The sequence below is a fragment of the Astatotilapia calliptera genome, chromosome 6 (assembly GCF_900246225.1).
Source record: "Astatotilapia calliptera chromosome 6, fAstCal1.2, whole genome shotgun sequence".
NCBI lineage: Eukaryota > Metazoa > Chordata > Actinopteri > Cichliformes > Cichlidae > Astatotilapia > Astatotilapia calliptera.
Window position 1 is genome coordinate 11,537,254 of NC_039307.1, and position 23,125 is coordinate 11,560,378.

The window sequence follows — 23,125 nt, forward strand, 5'->3', positions numbered from 1 at the left end:
TTCTTTGTATGCAGCTTCCTCTATTGTCCTTTAATCGCAGGTTGTAAATCTCTTTCTGGGCATTTGTGTTGGTGAGAAGCTCCTTACCGCCACATGCTCCTTTTGTTACTGTATACGCATGAGCACTCGCCCAGCCTTCTCCAGCTTATTGGGTGGCTGCTTACCATTTCAGTGATGCAAAGAAAGACAGGTATTGTAAACCACTTAATAAGTTGAAATGACAGAGGCGGAGTACACTTGGGATGAAGGAGGGAGGCTAGCTCAGCTGAACAGTCTCGCCTGGCAGCAACGTGGTGAGATGATAGTTGGCAACTGTCCTGCCTGTCGATGTGTGGAGTGTGTCAGAGAGCGGGGGACTGAATGGAGAGAGTGAAACGAAGGGGGTGGGTGTGGGTGTGTGTCCGTCTGCTCAGCTGTGTTGAAAGCCTGCCAGTGTCTGGTCGTCTCAGCTGGGTCTTTTTTATCTGGTCTATTGGAGCGGTGTCAACAGCCTGAGGGGGATACAGCCTGGCCTGGCATGGCAGAGTCTGGTCTGGTCTCCCAGCAGCTCTCTGGATGAGAGAGCAGCAGCAAGTTAATCAGTGTATAATGCAAGGCACTAACAAGGATTTTATTCCCTCCAGCGGCACACATCTTAATGTATGCACTCAGACTTCTTGAGCGTGAGCGCTATTTTGGTTTGGATGTAGTTGGATAAACCCTTCAGTCAAACTTTGAAACTTACGACAGTCATGGCTGCTGTGCTGATTTGGTTTGTTGTGCTCTCTGTTTTAGGCTCTGCTGACAGCGGTTTGGTTTATCTAGCCCATTCAAGTAGATTAAGTTGTGAATGCACTAGAGCTCCAACGATTCGAGTAATCCAAAAAATAAAAAATTCTCGACAAACATTCTTTGCTTTGATGCTTCGTTTAACACGTGGCTCTGTGTTATTTCACACACATTTGCGACTGAAAACAGACCTGCAATAGAAATGTATTTATGACAACATTAAGCCCACGCAGCCCCCAATTTTAAACAAAAACCAATAACACAACAGCAACAGTGATGATGACACTGGCACAGTTTAATGTGGAACTGTTTACACACCGCGAAGATGTACTCACCATTAAAACATTTAATGTGAGGGGGGGCATGTGGTGTACTAGACCAGATTAATTTAAAAGCTTTGGGAACATTTTTCAGATTAAAAGTGAAGTAATCAAAGATATTGTGTTCATTAAATTGTAATAATATGTAAAAACATAAAAATAAAAGTATTTTTCACAAGCCAATAAAAATGGACATGGACCAGTAAAGCTCTGGACGCTGAATTATTATTAATATTAATTAACATCTAAACCATTATGCATCTGTTTTCAGCTGCACAGAAACTTTGCGTCAGAGCGCTGGACAAACTTCAGAATGCTGATGTGCTCGCTTTTCTTCATTGCAGCCACCACATTCTCCTTTGAAGGCTTATAGATGCAAACTCACTTTTCGCTTGACTTCTTCACACTTGGACACACATGCACAACAACCCATAAACATGGACACACAACAAATCTGCCTCATCCAGGATATAAAACTCTGCCAGAGAGAACTTGAGTGTTTATATATTTTTGCATTCAAGACAATGTTTTCTTTAAAAAATAAAATTTAATATGGCATGTAAATACAATCAAAGGGTTTTTTGTTGGGGTTTTTTTTTGTTTTTTTTGACAGATGTTATATGCAGTTAAACTTACAACATTGCAATTTCTAATATGGAAACCACTTTATCTCTTATCCAATTACTCGATTAATCGGACGACTAATCAATAGATTATTCGATTACTAAAATAATTGATAGCTGCAGCCCACAATTAGACCAGTAGTTGTTTGAACTTTGCTGCCTGCTTCATTGTGCACTAGAAGAACATGTTTACTAAATCCCTTATTTGTATTTTATAACTATACAATGATGGTTGCAGTTGATTTGATTCCAAACTTTTGTGCCCATTGAAGTTGCTTAATGTCATTAACATTTCGGTTGCTGTAACCAGAATGTTTTCCTGTTTGGATGTCTTTTAAGATGTTACACAGACAGTAAATGGCAGCAACTCTGTCTCTGTGATGGGAAGTGGTAAACAAGGAATGTGAGACAATCTTAAAAACCACAGAGCAATCTCTGGAGCGTAAAATAATGGCAGTATGGAAGTGTCAAAAACTGCAGTTTCTCTTGTAACCATTTGCGACTGGCTCCAAAAGCAAGGTATCCCCCTTAGACTCCTATGTTAAAATGCACAATATTACAGCATTAAAAAAGTGTATTTACAGTCTGGTACAAGCTAAGTTTTGGCATCTATGAAGGATTTTCTTCCTCTTAACGGCTCTGAGTCAGCTGAACTTTTTGTACAATTCAAATGCTTAGATAGTGGAGTTGGCTGCATTGTTGGATGGTTGTCCCAAATAGGAAGCTGGTGCTATCACTAGCGCTTGGAGAATTTTTAATGGTTCATCTGATTAAAGTTATGGCTTGTTGTATGATATATATGGTACATTTAGGCTTGAAAAACAAATATGCCGTATCACATCAAAAGTTGAGACTGTAGAGTCCAAAACCAATAGATGGCGTCAGAGCGGCAGTGTCCATCTTTTATACTGTCTGTGCTTAAAAACCTGTGCAAACTTGGAAGAGGAATGACTGTTTGCGGAGTTAAAGTGGCACGTAACCACCTTCTCCAAGGGTGTGTGGATGTTAACCTGCAGGTGAAATATGTTGGCATTAACACAAGCTGCCATTGGGCACACTGATGTGAAATTGTGTTTGATGCCACACATTTCCAATTTCAAATGGTGCTTAACCATGCCCTTTAGACTGTGGCATTGTTTTGTTTTAGTTGTTGAGGGAAATTAGTTGACAGGAACACCTCCAGTTTAAATAACAGGTGTACAACCCCCACCCACATATGTGATAAGAGTCGCATATGTAAGACTGCGAAACTGGGTCATAATCTCTTAAGATAAATTGTGTTCCTGACAATTTGTGCAGATTTGTTATTATACAAGCTTTTCTTAATAAAACTTAGTAACAATTTCTCCTACAACCCAAAAGGATCTTGAGAACACAATTTATGATTAACTACCTGTTGAAATGGCTAATTAAAGAAAAAAGCCAGAGTAGAAGAGCATTTTTCTGGTGACTCATGTTAATTGCTGCATTGTTAGTAAAGTTTTCAGTTGTGCCATGTCTACTAACTAGCTTAAGTAAAGAAGGGAGCAGGAGGAAAAATGACTCAGTAGTCAAGAAGTCTTTCCTGGCAATAGCTTGTGTCATGCTGAGTTGACAGGATGCCAGAGCATCACTGTGCTGCTTAGAACAGGACCAGGCACAATTATCCTGGCACAGCTACGCAAGTGCTTGTCTTGGCAGAGGGGGTCTTGTAATGACAAATTGGCATTGAAATTGAGGCAGAACCTTTTTTTGGCATGTTAAGGCTGTAAATGAGGAACTAACATAATCCCTCAGGTAAACATTTAACCACATTATATCAAATGTTTTAAACTTGTGAATGCTTTAATCAATCTGAGTCTGTTCCTTCAGGATTCTGGACTATAAGCAGTTTTGTTTTGGGGTCGTCCCCCCCCCCCCCGCAGCTAACAACACTGCTCAATTACTGTGCTGACTTATTGGTCATTTGTCCGTATTTTCAGATGGGCCTGGGTAGTAATGGTCCGTTCGGGGCGCAGTCCTATGGTCAGGGAGCTACAGGACCTGGCCAGCAGCTAAACCCTCAGCAGCAGCTCCAGAACAAGTCTGCCCTTGCCAACAGCCTGCCACCCTTCCCTAATGAGCTCAAAGGAGCTGCTGTTACTAGCGTGCCAAACATGGTCAGTACTTTTTAGACATATTCAGATATTACTGTACACAAAACATTTATTTTTCTTGTTTTTCTTTATAAATACCATTTACAAATAAATTATCTCCTTTTTGGCACCATTTCTGAGTCACACTGTTGAATTGCTGATAACTTATCACAACTTTGACATTTATCTGCCTGTTTTGTCCGTGCAGCAGCTCCAGCAGCAGCCGCCTCAGCAGCAGGCAGCGATGCTCCCGCTGGCTGGCGGCGGAGGTGTGGCAGTGCCTTCGGCAGGCCCCACAGCCGACCCTGAGAAGCGCAAGCTGATCCAGCAGCAGCTGGTCCTGCTGCTCCACGCACATAAATGCCAGCGACGAGAACAGGCTAATGGGGAAGTGAGGGCCTGCGCCCTGCCTCACTGCCGCACTATGAAGAACGTCCTTAATCACATGACGCACTGCCAGGCTGGAAAATCCTGCCAGGGTGAGTAGAAGCATTTGAAATGAAGTGAAGGAAATGAACGATAATTTCCAGATGGACAGTTCATGGAAGTCGACCCCTTTTTACACTGATTGAGACATTAAAGGGTCAGAACACAAATAGCTTAGCTCTTAGTAAACACCCGCAGCTTTTTATTCAAGCTGCTTTTAACAAAAATTTTTTTATTTTATTTGTTTATTTTGCATTTTTTAAGGCCTCTACTGCCCTTAACAACAAAAAACATGGTCTATTTTATCTATAACTGTGTCTATTTAGTATTAACTTGTTTTTACCCCTCCTACCCATAAGAGTAGTAAAACAAATGACAAAACAACATACAAGCTAGAAATTAAAACATCATAACATCACTTTTTTAAGCCACAGGAATTTGAGCTACATAGACTGGACTTTCCCCAGGGAAAGAATCTGCACTGGGTGAGATTTCTTTGCTAAGATCCAATATTGGTAACTGAATCTAAGGTTTATTTAATTCAGGTTGCGTTGTGTTGACAGCTGAATTTGCAGATTCAGTTGCTGTGTTACCATTTCTGAAGGAAAAATAGTTTCTTGAATAGATTGGACAGATCACCGTGCTTTCTCTTATCCTTATCAGGGTCGCAGGGAGGGCTGGAGCCTATTCCAGCTGTCATAGGGCGAGAGACAGGGTACAGCCTGGGCGGGTCGCCAATTTGTCACAGGGCTAACGCATAGAGACAGATGATTCACACTCACATTCACACATATGGGCAATTTAGAATCATTAATTAACCTAACCTCACAAATTGCATGTCTTTGGACTGTGGGAGGAAGCCAGAGTACCCGGGGAGAACACACAAACACAGTGATAATTCTACTTATTTTACACACAAACCTGATCAGTAACTGCCTCAAGAAGAAAACTGCTGACATTTGAGCATGATAACGTTTTTTTTAGCAGCAGCTTTCTTTTCATTTATTCTCGTATTGTGGCCATCTGTGTTGCTATTTTTGGTAGAAGTATGCCTTTCTGTCATCATCCTGAAACAGCGATAGGATTCATGGAATAAATTTAAAATCGGATTTCATTCACAAACATTTTCAGATGTATAAATCTCCATGTAGGAGCCCCTTTGGTAGGAACTGCTTCTTTGAACATCCTTCTTGGCCAAGTTTCCACAAGCTCTGTGCACCTTGATCTTGGCAGTTAAACTAAGAACACTCACAGAATTGTCCCAAAGCTACTCCAGTTGCATCTTGGCAGTATGCTTTGGGTTATTGTTGTGCTGAAAGGTGAATGGAACAGTAGAAGTGGGTTTTTGGTTACCAAAGCCGTTCTTGTTTTGTCCAAATTTAGAAATTCAGAAATTCCTGCCTTCATGCATCTCATGGTTTCTGAAGCTAGTGTGCTTCTAGAGACACCCAAAGGTTTTATGGTTCATGCCTCTCCATCATTTTTAAAGAGAGACACTGAACTTGATGTTTTGATTTTTGTCCTCTCTATTTGTTGGATCCATCCATCCATCCATTCGCTTCCGCTTATCCTTTTCAGGGTCGCGGGGGGCGCTGGAGCCTATCCCAGCTGTCATAGAGCGAGAGGCGGGGTACACCCTGGACAGGTCGCCAGTCTGTCGCAGGGCCAACACACAGGGACAAACAACCATTCGCGCTCTCATTCACTCGCACATTCACACCTAGTGACAATTTGGATTATCCAATTAACCTATCCCCACAAGGCAGCACAGTGGCATGGTGGTTAGCACTGTTGCCGCACAGCAAGAAGGTCCTGAGTTCAATTCCAACATCAGGCCGGGGTCTTTCTGTGTGGAATTTGCATGTTCTCCCCGTGTTTGCGTGGGTTCCCTCCGGGTACTCCGGCTTCCTCCCACTGTCCAAAGACATGCAGCTTGTGGGGTTATTTGTTGGATCATGAACATAAAATTGAGCTTCTCAACCCTGTCCCCCTTTGCCTCAGGTACTTTAGAATTTTAAAAATTCTACAATCGCCTACAGGTTAGGTTTTCTTCCTCTTTGTTCTGTATATGTTTGAAATGTATATTTTGTGATTAGGTTATTTGAGGTAAACTAATGGACGTGTCAGCTTTATCAATTTTGCAAGTTTGCAACACAGGGGAACAAACAGTAACAACATCTCCTAACTCAATATATCTTCATAAGTATTTTCATACATCTCTATTGTGTGGTTTGTTTGTTTGTTTGTTTTTTGTTATTCATAGATGATATATTAGTTATGATATATTTAAGTCCAATTTATGTCCATTTTTATCATATGCAAGTTTGATTGTTGCTGCAGGTCTATTTATCTTAACCAGACTTTGCACAAGGGGAACTCCCACACGTATCGTTGTTTGTGACCAAGTCTGCTCCTGCTCCTTCCAAAAGTTGATTTCACTCTGTTGGTGAATTTTTCCTTGTTTGTTTCTGTCTGCTCCTTTCTGTGTCGGCCCCAGCATTCCTACCATGAAAAATTCCCCCAAAGCTACTCTCATTTAAATTTGGCTCTGTGCCCTTTGCACAGCTTTTGGGCTTGAATGCTCAAGTTCAGTTGCAAGCCAAACACTCAAGGGGCCAAGGTGTGTTAAGTGTAAAGGAGTCTGTGTCTGCTCTCTCCATACCAGCTCATTTCCTTTTGGTTTGGATCCTTGCCTCTCAGCACCACTGAAATAACTGTGTAGTGAGATTTTGTTCCCCGACACACAGTTATCACTAACGTTATAGATTTATCTGAAGTCTGTTGGCTCCATTTATTCTCGAGTGAGAAACCCCAGAGTCTATAGTGTGAGCAGTTCGAGTCGTGCTTGGATTGGCAGTGGACTTAAATATGAGAGCCTTTCTTTGCATACTGAATTTATAAAAAGATACCAGTATGATAGCAGTACTTTGAGTCTTCGCCAGCTCTTTTGGCTTTCTTACAAAAATAATAAAACATAATTATGTTAATTTCTGCCTAGCCCTTGAATCCATGTAGCAGTTTAATGTGGACCAGCATTTACTTAGTGCCAAGGAGCAAGCAAGCGCCAGGTTGTGATTTCTTGTCAGATTAGCTCCTACTACATTAGCCTGGCCAGAGATGAAATGAAGTACCCCGGTTTGTTCAGTTTCCCATTAGCAAATGCAGTGTAGGTCCCCTCTCCACTAGGCTCAACCAGCAGCCTTTCAAGAGGGAAAATTACTGCAGTGGGCTGAAATGGTGAGCTAACTTCTTGGACTGTTCTCGAGTGTCTCTCATTTACTGTGTCAGTATGTTGTGATTTTCTTCTTTTTTTCTCAGAGGACAAGTAAACAAGAGTGTAAACAAGTTTTTGTGTGTTAGTGTTCTGTGTAGAATTTTCTTATGACCAGTTGTTATGCAGTTTGAGGAAGAAAAAAAAACTTTCCCAAAAGAGGCAAGCTTGAGGTTAGATGTGCAATTAGCCAGTACATTACAGAACCCAGTAACAACTGTGAATCATATGTTAAATGAATGATCCATCAAGAACGTCCAGTCTGAATTGTTCAACCTGGGTCTTTTGAAGTGATGTAATCTACCACAAGTGCCTTGTCTGTGATAGATGTTATTCAGATGAAGTAAAAACTGCAGCTGGGGATTCTTGGTAAACATAAAAAAGGAGGAGGAAAGAAGCGATGTTGGTTACAGGTTGACTAGTGTGGAATAAAATGAAATGAAATTTAATGTCGTCTTACTGGAATAAATGCAACAACCATAATGAGTTCAAGTTAGTCAGGTTGGATGTGACCAAATATGACAGATGGTATCACAGTTTTCAACCTTGTTCCTCTCTCGTCTTCTCTTCTTGCAGTGGCTCACTGTGCGTCGTCCAGACAGATCATCTCCCACTGGAAAAATTGCACTCGACACGACTGTCCCGTCTGCCTGCCGCTGAAGAATGCCAGCGACAAGCGCACCCAACAGCGTAAGTAGCTAAGTAGCGATCTCTGGCCCACCATCACCTAAGCATTGTCAGGACACTTATATCTGCAGAAATCAAAAACTAGGCTGAAATTGTTTTCAGAGATTGTTTTTGGTAAGCAAGATATTGAAACCTGGTGAGCTTTCTGTCAACGGCCTCAATTTGTATCTCAGTCATTACAGGATTGGTATATTGAGCTGTAATGGTCACAGTAGTAGTTTTTAGAAAGGCTCGCTTTCGAAAGTCAGGAATGTGTGTGTTGGAATTATGTATATCTTGGCATTCAGAGTCAGTCAGGCTATTTATTTCTAGGCCTTTGCTTCTCTGTGATGACTAAAAGCACTCGGCGAATAAGAGTGTGGTCCTGCTGGGCTTGTAATCTGACACACAGGAGGTATAGCAGTGTGATCGAGGGTGAGAGAGGATGCAGAGAGCGTGTGCTCATGGAGTCCGACAGAGCAATTGGCTGTTGGGTTATTTACTTCTTCTCTCTACCAGAACAGAGCTGAGTTTGATGCTCTTTCCAACACATACTGGAAGCTTCTGTTGTTCCTGTTTAGTGTTGATTCTCTCATGTACCTGCTATCATCTGGCTGGTTTGCTGTATTTTAGGTCCTATCATCTCATTCTTCTGCCTAGATTACTTGGATTTATTTTATTTTATTTTGGCACCTCATATTTCAACACTTAAAGCATTTTAGTCTTAGTCTTCCCCAGTTTGGCTTAAATGTTAAAAAACATGATGTTGGGGCTTGTGCTCCTGCCAATGCAGACGGTGTAGTTTTTCTTTGTTCTGCCTCATTTGATTTGAGTCTTTGCGCATACTAAGAGATTTGGTCTTTTAGCCCAACCAACACCTGAACCCGGAAAAATATGTGAACACTCTTCCCCTTAAAGGGATTTATAGATTTATTCAGTCCCTGGCTTTATAAAGCATTTAGCCTTACACTAATGTTCTGATTGTATCATGCTGCCGTGTTGTGACTTAATCTTGCCTGAAGTCAAAGCATGCAGATGTATGTGTGTTTTTGTTTTTATCTGTTGAAGTATTCTTTTTAAAATGATGACTGCATTTGAATTATTTCTATATTCAAAAAAATGGCTAGTAGTATTCACATGTGCATTTTGTGTACAGACTTAACTTGTTGCAGTATTAGTGTAGAGACAGTTTGCAGGTTGTTACCAATATAAAACAATATGATGTCATGTGGATGTTGTGGGCTGACTTTTTGATATCCCTCCCCAGCCATGCTAAGCTCCCCGAATACAGGCCTCCAGAACTCCATGTCCTCTGTAGGCGTGGGCCAGCCTAGTACTCCCACCATTAGTACCTCAGCCCCCATAGACCCCAGCTCAATGCAGAGAGCTTATGCGGCACTTGGGCTGCCCTACAGCAGTCAGGCCACTGGACAGGCTCCAACCCAGCAGGCTCCAGGCGCAGGACAGACAGCAGGTGCACCGAACACCCAGGCTCAACAACAACTTCCACAGCAGATGAGACCCATCAGTGCACTTGGTAAATTAATTTTTTATGCTTAAAAATGACAGTTCATACCCATATTTTATTCACTGAGTTTGATTTTTAAATCAAGGGAGTGCCGTTTGCTCACTGTATTCTGTATTCACAGGTAACCAGATGGCTCTTGGAAATGCAGCAATGGGTGTGCCCACTTCAGAACAGACAAACCTGCACACAGACTCCCTTCCCAACACACTCAACACTAACAAGTCAGTCTCTGTCAAGTATAATAAGAATAATTACATTCATTTATTAAAAATACTTGTTGGCCTGTTTGTTTGGTTTTTTTTTTTTTTTAAGGTTTCTTTTTAAATTATATATTTTTAAATTGAGTAACCACAGCAATAGATATCCATGGATGTGGGATTTCTAAATTTTCTTCATTTGCACCTGCAGTCAGCTGCTGTCAGATGGGTCAGCTGTGGGCTCAATGAGCAGCCTACCCACAGCAGCACCTGTCTCTGCCACAGGCTCCAGGAAAGCCTGGCATGAGCACGTCACTCAGGACTTGCGCAATCACCTCGTACACAAACTGTAAGTGTATACCTCATCTGGAGAGATCTTACCTGTTAGGCACCTTTTGATTTTGTTTGAAAGGCTGGATATTTAAGGCAATGGTTTGAAATTAAATAGAAGTTATCAGAAGTTCTATTTGCTTATCTTGTGCTTTCCTGCAACAGAGTACAAGCCATATTCCCTACCCCTGATCCGGCAGCTTTGAAGGACAGACGAATGGAGAACTTAGTGGCCTACGCCAGAAAGGTGGAAGGTGATATGTATGAGTCAGCTAACAGCCGGGTAAGTATCCTGAAAAACCGCATCAGGTTGTTGAATTGACTGACTTGAATTGCTCAACTTGACACATTCAACATCAAACGCTTTTCAAAGGCTTTTACCATAGTTCAAAATTTCACAGAACATGCCTTTTCCCTCAGTGTTTCATATTGCCTTTCTTCATCCCTCCAACCTTCTTCCTTTTAGGACGAGTACTATCACTTTTTGGCTGAGAAAATATACAAAATCCAAAAAGAGTTGGAGGAGAAGAGGCGTTCAAGGCTTCAGAAACAGATCATCAACCAGGCACCTATGGCTGCCCAGGGAACCCAGCAACCAGTCCTAGCCCAGCCCAATGCCTTGGGCCCACGACCACAGAGTAAGTGTAAGATTATATGAACGTGTTTTGGGTAAAATCACATTGTTTTCAAATTGATTTAATTACCCAGTTATGGTTATATAAAAATACCAGTGGTTCACCTGTACAGCCCTCTCAATTTGAAAGGCTTATGGCAGAATTATAAATTGTACTTTTAGTCATGTTTGTATGCCCAGAGGCTTTATCCATATTGCCCTATTATTAGGGCTGTTCGATATAACGATATATATCGGATGACGATATAAAAACGTCTATCGTTTCATTTTACGCTATCGTTTGTTTCGTGGTGTTGCAAAATAAACTGTTTACAGCAATATTTTTTCATCTTTTTGATGGTCACTGTAGTGGCTATATTCATTTCTTAAAGTTCTCTTTTTCTCTTATATTTAATATAACCACACTACGGATGGACAAGCACCTGTTTTTATGCGTTGTTGTCGTTAGCAACAACGACGGTAAAACTATCACGTGTCCGCTTGTTTATTTTCCACATACCTTTCACAATAAAGCTCAAGATCCTGTTGAGACTTTTCAAAATAAACTGAATCGCGTGAAAGAGTATGCAGAGTATTTATGGATGAGAAGCAAAAAAGAGCCGTCAGGTGCTTAAAAAAAACCAAAACCTTAGACTCAAACGTTAGAACAGGCTTTTCCCCGCAGCACGCCAGGTAATAAATACTCCCAAAGAAAACGGCGGCCGTTACAACTTATGTCTAAAAATGTGTAGTTTCATGCATCGGTAAAACACTCGACTCCAGCTACACGACGCTCAGCTGGAAACACTTCAGCTACCAGAGATTCACAGAATTTACAGAAAATGTTAATTTTTGTGATTTATATCGTTATCGGACGATAGATGTTTTATATCGGGATATGAGATTTTGGTCATATCGCACAGCCCTACCTTATTATATATGTGCCTTAACAGGTCTAATCACTTTCAAAAGGTCGTTTCCCCCCCAGTCTAAAATTGAAAATGGATATATGAGCTGAGCTCAGTGAGCAGCCTATCAACAGCAGCATCTGTCTCTGATGTTGCAATGTATTTATTTTTAATTGTTATTGTTGTTTTCTTTTAACTGTACAAGTTTGTTTTGTTTTTGCAGATGGACCTATTCCTCTTCCCAACATGCCAAATCAGATCATGAGTCGCATGCAGGCTTCACAAGGTACATTTTTAATAATACATATGGGAGTTTCAGAGTGCACAAAAAGTGAAATAAAACAACTGGTAGAATAGACAGGATAGCCAGACATGCTTATTAACACTGCATAAAATGTATGGTACAGGAAATAATGAGCTGCATACAAGAGAGGCAAGAAGAAGAATGGGGAAGTTACAATTGAACTTAATCAGGAAAACATTTCTCTCTACCAGCTTGGCTTTGGGGCATATTTCTTTATTCCTATTTGTTGTGCCAATTTCTAAAGTGTCTGATTTACTCCTCTGTACAGGAATCAACCAGTTCAACCACATGACTCTACCCAATGCCCAGATGTCTCAAGCAACAATGGGACCCCGTGCTGCCTCACCCATGAATCACCCTCAACAGATGAACATAAACTCAGTCCCAGCGGTAAGGGGGCAGACCGCGGGCCACAAAAATCACACCCACACATGGGGCAGGCGTGTAACATGAGCTGGCACCCAGTTACACGCTCTCAAGTAATGCATAAGCTAACTTAGGTGTACAAATAAGATTACTGCACCTAGTAATATCTTCTTTCCTGCCTCGTAGATGGGAATGTCTCCCTCTAGGATGCCCCAGGCCCAGGGCATGATGACTGGACACAGTGGAGGAAACATGGTGGGTCAGACTGCCAACCAGGGTCAGTTTTTGCCTCAGAACCAGTTTCCTCCAGGATCTGCTCCAGCTGCTGCAACGGGTGCGATGAATGTCACAGTGGTGCCAGGCATGGGTCAGCCACAGGCACAGGCTGCTGTCACTCAGGTGAGACACGAATGAGGTGGCGCTGTAGTTACCTGAGCCGCATAATGGTTTTGGATTGGCTGATTTTGGTACAGTTGTTCAGAGTTCGCCTAATTGCAACTAGTTGCTGAAGAACTAAACTCAAATTACTTCACCATTCATACAACACACTAATTACTCTTAAATTGTTTTTACCAATCACAAGGTGCTTTCTAAACCCCAAATTGTGTGCTATGTTGTGTTTGTCTGTTTGACCTTATGACTGTATGTTTGTCTGCTTGTTGTGTGTGTGTGTCTGCCTGCTCTTTGTGTGTCCTTCTCTCCAGCAGCAGCAACAGCAGCAGAGTGCTAACATCCCCATGAATGCACTTGGCCCCTCGCTGGGCCCACAGCTAGCCTCTTCCCAAACCCCCTTGCACTCCACGCCTCCGCCTGCTGCCTCCTCTGCCTCTACGGCTGGGGGGGCCACTAACCTGCCGCTCCCCCAGCCCTCCAGCCGCAGCTCTACCCCCACCCTCCCTGCCCCAGCCCCAGCCCAGGGTGCCACCCCGCCCTGCCCCACCCAGTCCCAACCCCAGACGGAGCTCCCTGCAGCAGCACAGACGCAGCCCCCACCTCAGCCCCCTACCACGCCGGTGAGACTGAGTCTCTTCGCATGCCCTCCACTTTTGACTCCCTCCTCCCTCCCGTGCAAACTCCCATCCCTCTGCCTGCCATGTACCAAACCATCCCATCCACATCCACCTTTTCTATCTAATAACTTCATTTTCACCACTGTTTGTAAGCCCCCCCAATCACAATGGGAATATTACACCTCTCATCGTAAGGGAGCAATGATATGTATACGGGGAGGTGTGCATTCGTGTCATAGCCTCAGAGCCCTGCATGCAAAACAAAACAAACAAAAAAAAGTTGTTGCAAACACATGACTGTATTTTTTCTCCCTCTTTGCCCCTGTCCTTCCCTGTCCTTTTTTCCCTCTTTTGTGTTTCAGCTGTCTCAGCCAGGAGCCAGTCTGGATAATCGGGTGCCCACACCAGCCTCAGCCGCCAGCGCCGACCTGCACTCGCAGCATGTTGGAGCAGACCTGCCTACCCAAGAGGTCAAAACAGAGACGCACCATGATCAACAGGAATTTGAGGCTGCTGGTGGAAAAACTGAGCCCAAGATGGAGGTGAGCTGTGACTGCAATTTAAAATGAGTAAAGACCTAAACTATAACTTATTTATGCTTATAATTTTAATTAATCTTAATTAAGAGACACCTTATCTGATAGTTGTTCATTAGATCACGACCTGATTTGGATTCACTTTTTTTTGTGAAGAAAACAACATGCCGCCTACACCATTGGCTGGTTGAAGCTAGTGAGCTGTCCTTGGCTGTCAGCATTAAAAAATGCCATATAAAGCATTTGGTCAACTTAGAATAACAAAGTCAAGGGATTCACAAATAATTGAGCTCATGAGGTTATAAACAAGAAAATCATTATTCTAAAGAGTATTACTGTCATGAGTAGATGGCTATTTCTATTGTTTACATGACTGTGGTATGAAATGTCTTTTACCTATATGTTTATAGACTGAAGATGAGTCTGCTTCAATGTTGGCCAAGAAGGAAGAGCCAGAGGAAAAGCCGGAGCCCATGGAGGTGGAGGAGAAGAAGCTGGAAATTAAGACGGAACCCAAAGAAGAGGAAGAGGGTGGAGCTAACAGCACAACCACCTCATCCCCATCTCAGTCACGGCGGAAAAGTGAGTCTAGGGCCAGGGAATGAAAAACTCTGCGTAAACTCTGACTGAGGTTTCCTCAGTAATCAGGGAGGGTTTTAGTTATTGCTGTTAATGTATACAATGATAAAGTCAAAATACCATCATTAGTTGCGCTGACAGAATTATGTCCAGATACTTTTGCGATACTTTGAACTTTAATAATAAACTTTGTAATATAGAAACCTACAAAGAGCAGAAGTGCTGGGAAATGTAAATGAAATTGTAGAACTCTGGTACAGTGGGGGGAAAATTGTTATGCTATTGGTTATAATTTGGAAAGAAGTAGTTTTCCCTTACAGGCAAATAATTTGGGGTAGTGTCAAGTAACTAAACGTACAATATAGAAACATTTTTGTTTCCTTTTTTTCTCTTCACCTTTACCCAAAATTTCCCCTTACCTTGGCTTTCCATTGTATATTTTTCAGTTTTTAAACCCGAGGAGTTGCGCCAGGCTCTGATGCCAACTCTGGAGAGTCTGTACAGGCAGGACCCCGAGTCCCTGCCCTTTAGACAACCAGTAGACCCTATGCTCTTGGGTATCCCGGTATGTAGCAAACAACAGCTGGCTGCTTAAACACAGCAGCACTTGTAGGTGTTTCAAAGTGTTGCTTGTACTTCTGGTGTGAACAGATAATTGAGATGCACCATCTTAACTCTTAATCGTGTAAAACTTTCCTCTTTCTTCTCTCTTTAGGATTACTTTGACATTGTGAAGAATCCAATAGACTTGTCCACAATAAAGCGCAAGCTTGACACAGGCCAGTACCAGGAGCCCTGGCAATATGTGGATGATGTCTGGCTGATGTTCAACAACGCCTGGCTCTACAACCGCAAAACATCCCGTGTCTACAAGTACTGCTCTAAGCTGGCTGAGGTGTTTGAGTCCGAGATTGACCCTGTCATGCAGGGCCTGGGCTACTGCTGTGGGAGAAAGGTGAGATCGAGTGGGTGGACAATAGATTATTGAATGCCTGCAGTTTTATTTCAGGATAATATTCTTTGTCTTCTATAAATAACTGTTTGGATATTGTTTATATTATAAATGTAGTGTTAAACTCTGCTTCTGCTCTCGGTTTAAATTAATGTTTCATTAGGATGAGCCCAAGTTTTACCTGCCCACATTTTGAGTTCTCACTGAAATTTGGCAAAGATTTTCCAAACCAAAGCCCAAACTCTAAATTCTAATCTTCAGACTCACTTTTTTCTTGAACAGTTTTATTTGGACCTTCTTGACCTTTCTTGTTGTCTCACTTGTGTTTACAGTACGAGTTCTCCCCTCAAACCCTCTGTTGTTATGGCAAGCAGCTCTGCACCATACCTACTGGAGGCACATACTACAGTTACCAGAACAGGTACCTTTTTATGAATAAATGTACTTAAAGTGTGTGTTTTGTTCAACTAGGTCAAAAAACAAATGTTGGGTGAGCACATGCTTAATCTCACCGAGGAATCTCATTTGCATTGCACATTTGCATGCACAGTTTTGATGGACCAAAATTGCAGCTATTTGAACTGTTGCGCATCCCCTTTGAGCCCGGGTTCTGCTCATCTGTAGCTGTAGTGGGATCGCTGTCATACCAGTTACGGTTTTAATGGCTCTGCCTTCAAGTCCTGGCACAGTATGAGACTTCAAAATGGTTTTGCTCGCATTTATTAACTGTTAGATTCCAGCGTCATACATTAGAAGAAACACCCAAATGACCATCAGACAAAAAGAAAAACAAGCCATGTGTTAATTGTTTTTTTTCTCTCGGCATCTGTCAAGGGGACTATGTGAATTCATTGTCGCTGCCCCCTGTGTTGCGTGATGACTGAAAATATAACGCTTTAGTTTAGGCCACAAGCTGCCTTCCCCATCATTGACTTCTCTTCTCAGTAGAATTCAGCACATTGCTTTACACAGTGTACCTTGCACCCCCTCCTGTATAAACTGTGGAACTGCAGCGTTTTTGAGCAGCGCAGCAGCACGGCATGAGACTCCTGCAGCGCAGTCCATTTACACTCTCAATAGGAGTTCAGGGAATCCCCGCTCTATATAAAAATCTAGTGTTATTTTGTACAATTTGCCTGGGCACACTCAATCCTATAGCGTAACATCAACTTTTGCAATATGACTCACATTTGAATACAACGATAATCTTGTATCCTGGTATCTTTATCATTTTTAACGTGCTGAATTTGTGTTTGTTTGGTTTTTTTTCTTGCAGGTATCATTTCTGTGAAAAATGTTTCAATGAGATCCAGGGGGATAATGTGACGTTAGGAGATGATCCTGCACAACCACAGACGTAAGTAAAACACTGGCTTCTGCAGATCTTTAAAATCCTACAACACTAAATTCATTCTAATAGAAAAACAATCCCTTAAAATGTCTCTTAAAATACAGAAACTAAATCAACATCAAGATTTTGCTTCATGGTTGAAATCTGTACCAGACATGCATAAGAGGGAGATTTTGTCTGATGTTCAGTGTTTCCAACTTGGGAATCGGCACAGTGTAATCCCACATAATGTTTCCAGACTCCAATATTTCCTGTTTGGATACATCCAGTTTGTTGCACACACCTTGGTCAAACCACAGAAAACAACTGCAATCCAAGATCATAATATTTTTGCTCTCAAAATTAAAAAAAAGTGAAGTTAACAATTTGTTTCAGCAGAATTGCTTCATAGTTAAGATGCGAACATCCACTGAAATATTGACATCTCTAACTTTAAAACCATCTTAATGTGAACACATTGCTTGAAAAAAGATTTTACTATTCAATATCTGTGTTATTTATCTACTATTTTATAGTCACGGTATTACTTGGTTAACTTTTTCTGGTCGTTTTGCCCACACTTTAGGAGGATATCGAAAGACCAGTTTGAGCGGAAGAAGAACGATGTCCTCGACCCTGAACCGTAAGTCAACACAAACCACACACCCTTCAGTGAAAGGAACTCAGAATGGTCGGTCTTTGCTTCTTTTCCCAGAGTTAATCTCTGATGCCTTTTTCTGTTCATGTGTTGCTGATCACATCTTTAAACAGTTTTTTCCCCTGCCACCCACATCTGGCTTTGTTTTGGTGTGTTTTTTTTCTGCACAGTCTGCATATTTTCTCTCTGATCAATCTCTTTGGTTTCAGTGAAGCCCAAGGGCAGCTCAGCAGCACCACCTGCTGAGTGTAACTTGATGTCGAAGTTCTCTCTTTCTAGTGAGGGCTTGGATTAGAGAGCACAGGTCATAAAGTAGCTGTCTTTTAGATTGGTCACTGTGATTTTTAGATATGTTGCACAAATGTTATGCTAAACCTCCCACAAAGGCGCTCTTGTATTGGCTGGCTTGCACGAGCGTAACGACTGGAGGAACATTGACGTGAATGACGATCTCTGTTGCTTGCTGCCCGAGCAGTAAAGATATCAACATTCATACAAATGATAACCACGGGGAAACACGACTGGAATAGTGTGTATTTTGTAACGATGTGTGAGAACTGAGTGATATTTTAGTTCTGTTAAATTTTGTGTGCGTTTCTTTTTTTGTATTTGCATTTTCTTTGGTTTTAAATTTGAAAAGTGAAAGCATCCCATGCTAACTCCACACAGAGGGTTCTCTCTCTGTACTCTGGCTTCCTCCCAAAGTCCAAAGATATGTGTTGGGTTCGTTGGGGATGTGAAAGTGGTGATTCAGAATTAGCTGTCGATGAGAATCCACAAACGGTTTTCCATCTCTTTGTGATTCCCTGCAACAGACTAGTGATGTGTCCAGCGTTAAGCCCACCTTGTGCCCCGTGACAGCTGGAATAAGCTACAGCCCCACTGATGATGATGAATATTAACGATTTTTTTGTATGTTTTCTTTTTTTAAGGTTTGTTGAATGTAAAGATTGTGGACGGAAGATGCACCAAATATGCGTCTTACACTACGAGGTCATTTGGCCATCTGGGTGAGAATTTTGACCGCCATTGCTTTTTGTACATTTTTGCAAATTTGTATTTCCGCTAACAGTGTGTTTAACCTCCCTCTGTATGATATGTTGTTTTTTCCTCAGATTTATCTGTGACAACTGTTTGAAGAAAAGTGGAAAAACACGAAAGGAAAACAAGTTCTCAGCAAGAAGTTAGTACTCCTTCCTGTTTCAGATGTGAAGTCTTTGGTTCATCTTTCACGGCTATTTATTTGTGGATTTTTCAGAATGTGCCCATGGTCTGCATACATCTCAGTGTGGTGTTAGCCTTGTAGTTTAATTATCAGTTTAGGCCTGGAGGACCATATCTGACTTTGATGGAATATGTTGGTGACATATTGGTGATCTGAAGTTTTATAGTCTAACATAGACCATCGATAGTGTCCTAATGTTGTTGTTCTCTCCATGCTGCAGGTTGTGTACTTTTTCCTGGAAAAATGAAGCTCCTGCTTCAGGAAACAGATTTGACCCTTTTCAAACTTCTGCCTTGTGCTTGTCTGTTGTAGGGCTGCAAGCAACACGACTGGGAACGTACATAGAGGACCGTGTGAATAAATACTTGAAGCGACAAAACCACCCAGAGGCTGGGGAAGTGTTTGTACGAGTGGTGGCAAGCTCTGATAAAACGGTGGAGATTAAACCAGGCATGAAAGCTAGGTAAGACCATCATTAACAGAGGAGAAAGTGGGATAGGATGTTTGGATATTAGAATTTTAAAAACAATGTTTTCCATTGAAAGTAACATATTTTGTACTTGTCTACTAGGGTTGCCTTAGTCAAATAAATGAACAACCAAAGAGTCAACAGTTTGGGTGAGGGTAGCCAAACCTCCTTAATTTGTAGATAAGCTGGCAAGGCTTGTGTTTTTCCCTAGCTTATTTTAATTGCCATAAAGAATGCAATGTCCTCTATAAAGATTTTACACCCACTCAGCGTAATTGTGAAACATGCCTGTTTGATGAGATGTCGTGCACACCCTCCTAGGAGGCCTTACGGTGTTGTTAGATTCACCATGGGATCAAAGTCAACAATGCGTGTCCTATCTTTGTAGGGAGGAGTCCCTACTCCAAGAGCCTGTTATCTTAAAGTTAAATGATTTAAGGCTTTTAGCTTTTTATTGACTAAAGGCAACTTGACTTGAATCGTCCCATTGTGTTCTTCACATCTGCTGAAAGCTACTGGCTTTCCACGTCTGTCACTGATTTTAGCAGATGTGAAGAACACAGTGGGACGATTCAAGTCATATTTTCATGGCTATACATTTTAATATTTCCTTTTGTTGGTTTCAACAGGTTTGTAGATACAGGTGAAATGCCAGAGGCCTTTCCTTATAGAACCAAAGCACTTTTCGCATTTGAGGAAATTGATGGTGTAGACGTGTGCTTCTTCGGCATGCACGTACAGGAGTATGGCTCTGAGTGCCCATTCCCCAACACTAGGTCTGTGCATTCAATTATGTCACACAGCAATAAATAATATTAACTTTTCTTTGCGGTTTTCTGTGGTTCACGTAAGATTTAACTTGTCTTCTTTCTTTTTAACCTTTGCAGACGGGTCTACATATCATACCTTGACAGTATTCACTTCTTCAGACCTCGGATTCTACGAACAGCCGTTTACCATGAGATCCTTATTGGCTATCTAGAATATGTCAAGAAACTTGGGTAAGGCTCACTCTATTCTTTGTCTGTTCTTCCTGACGACTTGCACAACTGGCAGAAGCCTCAGTAGATCCAGGTCTCGGGGTAACGTCATCACTTTCTCTTTGGCCTGACTTACTGTTCACGTGTGTTCACAGATATGCCCAGGCCCACATCTGGGCATGTCCTCCCAGTGAAGGTGACGACTATATCTTTCACTGCCATCCTCCTGACCAGAAGATCCCCAAGCCTAAAAGACTGCAGGAGTGGTACAGGAAGATGTTGGACAAGGCTTTTGCTGAGAGGATCCTGCATGACTACAAGGTAACAAGGCAGAATGAAGGACTGCATATTATTACTAGAGATGTCAGAGATATATATATATATAGATATAGATAGATATAGATATAGATAGATATAGATATAGATATAGATAGATATAGATATATATATATATATATATATATATATATATATATATATATATATATAAATAAATAAAACAAACCAAACAAAAACTACACTGCACCCAAAATATTTTATAGTTCAGCAACACTGATCAATCTATTAAACTTAAACCTACTCCATCCTCCCTATTCTGGTATTTTAAAGAGTAAGCAACCTAAGTAATAGAGTTCTAAAACTCCCAGCAAAAATAATAATAAGGAACCACTCCCCACCTCATGATGCTTAATTGACGTAATCAACTTCAATTTGATGCAGTGTGAAAAAAATGCCCAGAAATTATTTTTCAAGAATAATTAACTAGATTCAACATCTTTCTTCTACAAAATTGCAGACTGCACAGATGGTATCTTCCCAAAGGAAAAAGTACTATAGCTTACTAGGGTATATTAGACTTAATAGTTACTATATACAGTAATGGACTTCTATACATTTTACATCAGATTAAAACTTTGGGTGTAAGATTCGGATAATTATTTATTAAAAGCTAGACATTTTAAATGAGAATAAGAAAGAAAAGTATGTCTTTGTGCCCCCTTTTCCCTGTTAATGCCCTATCGGCCCCCCCTGGCTAAACTTTGCTAGATCTGCCCCTGCACAGTTACCAGCTGTCAGCTGCGTAGAAAAAGATCCTGGTGTAGAAAGTAATAATAAATAAATTCTAACAACAGCTTATCAAGGTTAAACGTGCTGCTGTTGTTCAGCCGCTGGTTTCTTCTTTCTGGTGCAAAGTGGGCCAAAAACAAAGAAGAGAGACGGACTCGCGACAAAATAGCCGATCAGCTGATCATTGATCAGTTTCACGATTGAAGTAGCAGCAGGAGAGGGAGAGAGGCAGTCGCTCCATATATCGGTTGTTAAGCTTAACGCGGGAATGCTTTACAAACATTCAGAGATGAACTTACACACTTGCTTTACTTCTCCCCGGGGATAACTTCCTCTGAGATGAAATGCTGGCTTGGTAGCAAGGCTACAAATACACACAGCCGCTCTATCACGTGATGCATACTGCTGCGACGTGCTACGGTTATGAGCCGAGTTACGCCATGTTGCAAGTTTTGTGAGGTGCTTTTTTGATATTTAATGGATCGGGTTACATTTTTTATTTCTCTCCGATATCCGATCCAGTAATTTACGTCAGTATCGGACCGATACGTAGTATCGGATCGGTCCATCTCTAATTATTACCACATAAAAGCTAAAGTGACCAAATTGTAAAGGGCAGATGATAATGTTATTGACTACTGAGGTCTTTGTTATATTAATCAGATGTCTCACTAGCTGTTGTTGGGATTAACCCAGTGTTTTCCATCCGTCTCTCAGGATATCTTCAAACAGGCAACTGAAGACCGACTGACCAGCGCCAATGAGCTGCCTTACTTTGAAGGTGACTTCTGGCCTAATGTGCTTGAAGAGAGCATCAAGGAGCTGGAGCAGGAGGAAGAAGAGCGGAAGAAGGAGGAGAACACAGCTGCCTCTGAAACTCCAGAGGTATGATTATTATATGAAGGTTTGATGTAGTAGAGCACCAGAAACTCCACTATCTTGTATTGTGTTACTATCTTTGTCTTTCCATTGCAGGTGAATGATTCGATATAAGGAGTTTAAAGAATTAAAAAATGTATTTTTATGTACTACTACCTTAAACATAGGGATATTTGAATCAAAATAATTTCAGTGGAATTTAATGAGATTAAGGTGACATCAAACCAAGGCAGAGAGTAACTAATGAACTGTGAAAATTTGTGCACTCTGTGCTAAGTTTTAGCACTGGAAACAGTGAGAATATATAATGATGGAATAATTCATACATAACATGTTTTCTTTAATATATTTTTTAGGGAACACCAAGTGACAGTAAAAACGCTAAGAAGAAGAACAACAAGAAGACCAATAAAAACAAGAGCAGCGTGAGCCGAGCCAATAAGAAGAAGCCTGGGATGCCAAATGTAGCTAATGATTTGTCTCAGAAGTTGTACGCCACCATGGAGAAGCATAAAGAGGTCAGACTTGTTTCTTGTTTTTTTTTTTTTGTGGTAGTGAAAATTGGGAGGTGATGAACAATAATTTTATGGATGTGATCAAAAGGTTAACTAGTGGGAAACAGTCCGAATAACGAAAGTAAGTCATACTTTATTTTGATTTTTTTCCCCCCTCTCCTTTGCTTAAGGTGTTCTTCGTGATTCACCTTCATTCTGGGCCCATGGTCAACACTTTGCCGCCCATCGTGGACCCCGACCCATTGCTCTCCTGTGACCTGATGGATGGCCGTGATGCCTTCCTGACTCTGGCAAGGGACAAGCACTGGGAGTTCAGCTCCCTCAGGAGGTGCAAGTGGAGCACCATGTGCATGCTCGTTGAACTGCACAACCAGGGACAGGATCGTTTTGTCTATACTTGTAACGAGTGCAAGCACCACGTGGAGACACGCTACCATTGCACTGTGTGCGAGGTTAGTTTCCACTGCACTGTTGTTTTTACACTCGATTA

The 23,125-nt window shown here is 41.5% G+C and overlaps 1 protein-coding gene across 4 annotated transcripts in view; it reads left to right on the forward strand.

Annotated features, from left to right (window-relative positions):
- The window catches only part of crebbpa (CREB binding lysine acetyltransferase a), a 46,007-nt gene that overhangs the window by 20,031 nt on the left and 2,851 nt on the right, over positions 1 to 23,125 (forward strand). The window contains exons 3-30 of one of the 4 annotated variants that reach the window (XM_026170303.1): positions 3,673 to 3,849; positions 4,034 to 4,304; positions 8,099 to 8,212; positions 9,456 to 9,725; positions 9,838 to 9,937; positions 10,125 to 10,262; positions 10,409 to 10,526; positions 10,710 to 10,881; positions 11,988 to 12,050; positions 12,337 to 12,458; positions 12,621 to 12,833; positions 13,139 to 13,447; positions 13,807 to 13,986; positions 14,391 to 14,562; positions 15,006 to 15,124; positions 15,275 to 15,514; positions 15,844 to 15,932; positions 16,788 to 16,868; positions 17,428 to 17,484; positions 18,432 to 18,509; positions 18,615 to 18,682; positions 19,037 to 19,187; positions 19,823 to 19,969; positions 20,081 to 20,194; positions 20,329 to 20,494; positions 21,959 to 22,126; positions 22,477 to 22,638; positions 22,806 to 23,087. In XM_026170303.1, coding sequence (XP_026026088.1) covers positions 3,673 to 3,849; positions 4,034 to 4,304; positions 8,099 to 8,212; positions 9,456 to 9,725; positions 9,838 to 9,937; positions 10,125 to 10,262; positions 10,409 to 10,526; positions 10,710 to 10,881; positions 11,988 to 12,050; positions 12,337 to 12,458; positions 12,621 to 12,833; positions 13,139 to 13,447; positions 13,807 to 13,986; positions 14,391 to 14,562; positions 15,006 to 15,124; positions 15,275 to 15,514; positions 15,844 to 15,932; positions 16,788 to 16,868; positions 17,428 to 17,484; positions 18,432 to 18,509; positions 18,615 to 18,682; positions 19,037 to 19,187; positions 19,823 to 19,969; positions 20,081 to 20,194; positions 20,329 to 20,494; positions 21,959 to 22,126; positions 22,477 to 22,638; positions 22,806 to 23,087 — 4,341 coding nt within the window. The remainder of the gene's footprint in view (positions 1 to 3,672; positions 3,850 to 4,033; positions 4,305 to 8,098; positions 8,213 to 9,455; positions 9,726 to 9,837; positions 9,938 to 10,124; positions 10,263 to 10,408; positions 10,527 to 10,709; positions 10,882 to 11,987; positions 12,051 to 12,336; positions 12,459 to 12,620; positions 12,834 to 13,138; positions 13,448 to 13,806; positions 13,987 to 14,390; positions 14,563 to 15,005; positions 15,125 to 15,274; positions 15,515 to 15,843; positions 15,933 to 16,787; positions 16,869 to 17,427; positions 17,485 to 18,431; positions 18,510 to 18,614; positions 18,683 to 19,036; positions 19,188 to 19,822; positions 19,970 to 20,080; positions 20,195 to 20,328; positions 20,495 to 21,958; positions 22,127 to 22,476; positions 22,639 to 22,805; positions 23,088 to 23,125) is intronic. The other 3 variants (XM_026170304.1, XM_026170305.1, XM_026170306.1) reach the window with 3 other exon arrangements.